At 38.4% G+C, this 6,160-nt stretch overlaps 1 protein-coding gene across 2 annotated transcripts; it reads right to left on the reverse strand.

Annotated features, from left to right (window-relative positions):
- Nucleotides 1-456: 456 nt before the first annotated feature.
- On the reverse strand, nt 457-2,610 carry LOC308410174 (histone-lysine N-methyltransferase set-1-like). Of its 2 annotated transcripts, none has more exons than XM_080903339.1 (4): nt 2,495-2,604; nt 2,249-2,411; nt 1,938-2,130; nt 457-604 (listed from the first exon to the last, which is right to left on the reverse strand). In XM_080903339.1, exons 1-4 carry the CDS (start codon nt 2,595-2,597, stop codon nt 476-478), a joined length of 588 nt encoding a protein of 195 aa, XP_080759465.1. In that variant the 5' UTR covers nt 2,598-2,604; the 3' UTR covers nt 457-475. The 2 variants fall into 2 exon arrangements, 1 of the variants encoding a protein (XP_080759465.1); XR_013974133.1 differs by lacking the exon at nt 457-604 and adding an exon at nt 1,266-1,642 and having other exon boundaries at nt 2,495-2,610.
- Between the last annotated feature and the right edge of the window lie 3,550 nt (nt 2,611-6,160).

Here is a 6,160-nt window from a genome sequence, read left to right on the forward strand (position 1 = left end):
TAAGCTACATCTTTGGACTGTGGGAAGAAGCCAGAGTACACAGCCAGAGAGAACCCATGCACTACAGCAGTAAAAAGTGCCTAAAACAAGTTAAGAAGTTGTATAGTACTATCTATCTTAATGTTCAAGCCTGAGTTTCAAACCATTTCAACATAGAAACAAAGCACATGTAGTCAGTTCTGCATGCTGTAGGTCAAACTGTCAAAAAATACAAGAAGACCCCTCCTAAAACCAGAGTGATGTCACCATGAAGCAAACTTTGACGGAGTCTCCCAATAACAGTGTGGTCCTCCTAAGTCACATTTGGGTGGTTAACACACACACACACACTCAGATGTTATCCAGACTTGCACTTTGAAACAATGAAAAGGACCTACAAGCCACGGTCCATGTAAATCACATCACACCCAGGTGACTGCCAAACACACACACACAGCATCCATAAAGAATGATGATAGATTAAATTATTAGTTCATTAAGTGGTACACTGGATTATATTTACCCTTTCAGGCTCTGGATGTTTCAGGTCCAGATCATTGTTTGGAAAGCTGTTTGGTTGCGGCTTTAGGCAGCTCACAGTCTTCTGAATCTGGCTGGTCTCAATCTTCGTGTGTAACAGATAGAAAATGAATATACAGTGCATTTTTGAAGAGGCTTTTGAAACATTAAATAAACTGTATGAGAAAGATAAGTTTCAAGCTAATGTCTTTAAAATATTCACTGTCATGTATAGAGAATTTAAGTCCCTATGATTAAGAGACAAATAGTCAGTGTGATTTCTTTATTTTTTAAGCCATTGCTAAAGGAGTAAAACAATCACCTGTAGCAGCAACGAACTGTCACTAGGGCCCATTTATCTTCGAGGGCCAAAATTTAAAATGAATCTAACTAAAGAGGCTACACAGCAAAATCTCCAGTGTTAAATTAACACTAGAGAGTGTCTATATGGGTCCACACAACACTGTTGAGTGTTAAATTAACACTTTTAACAATGTTATATGTTTAAAAGTAACCTAGTCAGTTTTGAAGATTAACAGTGGCTAACACTGAGCAGTGCTGATTTTCTAACACTGGAATATTTCTAACATTTTGAGTTATTTTCCAGTGTTAGAAAATCAGCACTGCTCAGTGTTAGCCATTGTTAATCTGCAAAACTGACTAGGTTACTTTTAAACATATAACACTGTCAAAAGTGTTAATTTAACACTCAACAGTGTTGTATTTAACACTGTCTATAAGGGTCCACACAGTGGACCCTTATAGACACTCTCCAGTGTTAATTTAACACTGGAGATTTTGCTGTGTAGAATCACATTAAACATCAATCACTGTTAAAATTTAGAAACCGAAAGCCATTTTTTATTTCTGCATACCTGCTGATATTTTTTTAGTGCTTTTAGAGGGCTTTGATGTGGCAGCCATCACAATTGCCTGTTTTCCATTAGTACCTACCCCTGTTTTTCCAGTAGGTTATAGTACCATGTAGTTTTTCAGTAACTACTGCACCAAGGTTCCAAGTGATCCAAAGTGATCAGAAAATTTGACATAGACTGAATGCCACCAGGTGGCTGGTCAATGGTGTCACTCGATAAGTTATGAGTGCGCCTCCTTCGTGAAAATCCAAGCCATCATTTTTGAAACTCTGAAATGTTTGAAATAGCGACCAAAATTAACAGCGTGATCCCTGAATTGAACACTAAAGTATAGACTGAGCAGCAGGCATTTTGTCACCTTGACGTCCATGCTTGCTGTGGCATTTATATCACTGGATGCTCGGCTGCATTGCTATAGTGACCCCAGGCACAGTAGGTGATACTCAATTTCAGTGAAAAACTAGATGCCCTAAGTCACGTTAAGCCAATTTGAGTAGGTACAAATGTAAAAATGGCTTACGGTATGCAATTTATCAGTTCCAAAAAGTACAATTGTAGAAATACCTTGCATCTCCAGAGCCAATCCGAGTCACCATAATTATAGTCTATTTCTTCGCCTGGACTTATGTCTCTGCTTGCAAATAAGCATAGATGGGGCTTTCCATTGATATTTAATATTTTCATCTTAGCACTTGGACTGATGTGGTTGTCGTTGACAAGTCTGCCTAATGACCCATCTTCTTGAGATGCATCCACACTGTGGGGTTAGGCAAAAAAGTATTAGCTTAACTAGTTAGTTAGGAAGCTTTTTTTTTCATAAATCAAAAGCAATGTGTCATTTAATCTTAATCAAACTACACTGATATAATACGCACCACCAGAGTTTTCCATCAAACTTGAATTCAAACATGAACACCTTCAGGCTGTCATGATAAACTCTGTGTCTCCGCTCACATTCTTCTTTTGTTATGAGTTTACCTCTGTATTCCAAAAGGAAGTCTCCTTTTTGGAATGGAACAGTCGTGAAAATGCCCCGACCTGAATTGCAGAGGCATACCAAGTGAGTGACAAAAGACAAAGTGACAAACTCCAAATCTAATCCAAACTAAAGACCAACTTACCTTTGAAGGCATTTATGTAGTGGATATCAAGTCCCAGTTTGTCCCTTCCAGCAGAAACATGACAGACTGCATCCTCCCGTGGAGGAATGCGTCTCCTTCGCATGTTCTCCTGTACGTTTTGATTGGCTGTATTACCAAAGCATATAAAGTATTACGATTAACGTCATCATTGTCATCATCATCAGTAGTAGCAAAACTAGCAGTAGTGTAGTTTACAGCATAAACACAGCTGACTTATTCATAGTCCTAATTTATGCCTTCTTTTAAAATGTTAAAGGCCTAGTACTCAAAATGGCGACATGTGACATTTCTGTAATGGCGACTGCAGAGAGTGATACAAGTACTGAGAAAGCTTAGGCATCAAAACTGTAAGAAGTTTTTTCTTCAGGCATATAAATAAATACACGACTAAATACACTTATACCCTTGCTTTTATTTTAGGGCTGTCAGCAGAATGGACAGACATTGGACAAACTGCCCGAAATTAGCTAACAGCGACATCAGGGATTTTGACTCAGACTGCGCTGGTTTAATTGTTAATCGCGTTAGTCGCGATGTCGGCATTAACACGTTTAAGCCACAATAATGCTTTAACACCGAGTAAATCCTAACACGGGTTAGCCCGCTTTATCGCGTTGACGCGGTTAGTCATCAGCCCTATTTTATTTACTCAATGACAAACGCTGGGGCCGTTTTACTTCTTCAAAGACTCACTAACAGTCCATAAAGCATAAATTAAACCAGTTTAATATAGGCCTGTGCACCTATAATTTCATATAGTATTAAAGTCATGGTGCATTTTACATTAAAAAAGGCTTACCTTTGTGTTTTTAATCCGTCTTCGTATTGCCGTCGACATACACTTGTTAAAGGGCACATTTACAAGTCATGTTTTAGGGGGACACATGAATACACAGCAAAAAGTCGAAATGTCCCCGGAGCCCAGGTACAGCGCAGGTCAAATGTCAATCCATACCACATAGACGCACTCACACACACACACACACACACACACACACACACACACACACACACACACACACACACACACACACACACACACACGCACACATACGTTCAATGGAGTATAAAATAAAGACCAGGGCAGTTCCTCACCTGAGTCTCTCAGTAGGGAGCTGCCCTTGCTAGCAAGAACTCTGTGTGTTTCTCTTCTCTGAGTCTTTACTGAAGAAGTGTTTTAGAATATTTTCCCTAACAGATTGACACAGACCTTGGAAAATGCTCTACAGAAACTCTGGAGCACAGTTTTCACAGTCCAAAAAGGTTTTTGCTTACTGAATTCCCATCCACTCTGCTACTTCAAGGAGAGAAATTCACACTGAAAGCAGTCATTACATTTCAGGAGGGCCCAACACCAGAAACACTCGGGCATTATATGACATTCTGTAACAGGACCCCGTACATCTGGGAGATGTATGATGACCTAAGAAAGGATGTAACCATAGCATCTGAAAACACCAGCGTATGTCCGCACGCTGTGCTCTACACAAAGAAATGATGGCAAGATCTCATGAAAGAAAGTCCTTTTCTAGTTTGTGAGTTAGATGATGGAAATAGCTGTTATTTTTCAGTTATTGTATTAGACTTGTGAGGCTCAGACAGTTCAATGTATTTACCTTTTCTAACAGGAAACATATATACTACATTGTTCTCGTAGTTTTGTATTTTGTTACCAGCAAATAAAGTTTTTTCTCTAACCGAATGCATTAATTATTTTAAATGCTATATTTAACCTAGTTTTTAAATAAGTTATTGCAGTTTGATTACTAGGTTTAAGAGTGTGATCATAAGAAAAAAATATCCAATGCTGGTTAATATCTCTCAATTTCTTTACGGTAAAGAAAGTGGCTGGTTGAGCTTTAGAAACTTTTGGTAATATCTTTAAAATGAAAGCGGCACAAACGACAATTTTAGCAGCACAAACCAGCACAAACGTAGCACAAACGTTTGACACCAGTTTTGTTTGATTCCATTACTGTGGGGGGGCTGGTTGACCTCTGATGACCTCTAGAAATTTTTATCAATATCTTTAAAATGAAAGCGGCACAAATGACAATTTTAGCAGCACAAACCAGCACAAACGTAGCACAAACATTTGACATCAATTTTGTTCGATTCCATTAATGTGGGGGGGCTGGTTGACCTTTTGACCTTTACATTTTCATTAATATCTTTAAAATGAAAGCGGCACAAACGACAATTTTAGCAGCACAAACGTAGCACAAACGTTTGATACCACTTTTGTTGGATTTGGGTAATGTGGGGGGGCTGGTTGACCTCTGATGACCTCTAGAAATTTTGATTAATATCTTTAAAATGATAGTAGCAGAAATGAAAATTTTTGCAGCACAAACCAGCACAAACGTAGCACAAACGTTTGATACCACTTTTGTTGGATTTGAAGAAGGTGGGGGGCCAACTTCACTCACATGACTTTTCTGTTCATTTTAAGCAGCAGAAGTGAGGCGCATGTCTGTGTGCGTGTGTATGGAGCCATTGGGTGCAGTCACTATAGCAACCAGGCTCACACCTGCCTGCTTAACTAGCTCTGTCTCTCACTCTGCCAAGATTCATCTTAAACACTTCTCTTTCAACTGCTGCTGTGTCCTCAGTGTTTGCTCTACAGGTATGATTTTACCCTCAAAACGTTGCCATCGTTGTTCTCTTTCCAGCACCTTGTCTTTCAAAGCTCAGACATTTAAAATTTTTAAACTGTGTGGATCCAAGTGGAGGGATCACATTTTAGTCATTCAGTGACTCAAAGAATATGAACTTTTAATATTCATTCAGAGGTTTTCTGACTCTAAATTTTCTTTTCTCATTTCTAAGGTTTTTCTAATTTACAATTAAAACATTTTCAGCTTTTTTCCAACTTCTTCTTCTGTGTAAACGTCAGCTTTTAGCACTTCAGCACTTTTGTTTTCAGATTAAATTCTTTTTCTTTTTTTCTCATTCAAACTTTTTAACTTAAAATTCAGCAATTAATTCATTTCAATGCATACATTCAGATTCAAGCATTCACACTGCAGTTTCTTCAGAAAATGCACTTTCTAGTTGACAACTAGAATACATACTTACATCATGTATGGACCAATGAAGAGGAAGCCATGAATCAAGCCAAAGTTAGAAACTTAAGAAAACTTTTTTTTTCCTTTTCTTTTTTTTTTTTACCAATGTTTGTAATTAGGGTGTAGATAGGTACACAAAGCTACATCATCTGGGGCTGGAAAACAAAAGCAGCACTGAGGTGCTGAAAGATGCAGTTCCAATAGTGGCCACTTGAGGCTGGGAATCATGGGTGTCCCATGTTAAAATGTCCAACTTTAAACATGGATAGTTTCTGTCTATGATAACTGAACTCTTTCTCAGAACTAAACTGCTTCAGTTTTGCTGAGGCTTAAAGTTTGGGTGCATGTCCTCTTTGATGAACTCTTTGGCTTCCACTAATACACTGTGGCTGAACTGAACCTCTCAACTGTGTTTGTGCTCATGGTGCCTTTTGGAGTATTTTTTTTTAATGACAAATAGTCTGGCCTGCTAACTGCTACAAACCATCCACAAACCATCCACTTCAGTTTTGCTGAGTAAAATGCTAGTATTTTATTCATCTGTTTCTTTGCTTTAAAAGAGTCTTCACGTTACATC

This window comes from Rhamphochromis sp. 'chilingali' (genome assembly GCF_963969265.1).
Source record: "Rhamphochromis sp. 'chilingali' genome assembly, chromosome: 14".
Classification (NCBI taxonomy): Eukaryota; Metazoa; Chordata; class Actinopteri; order Cichliformes; family Cichlidae; genus Rhamphochromis; species Rhamphochromis sp. 'chilingali'.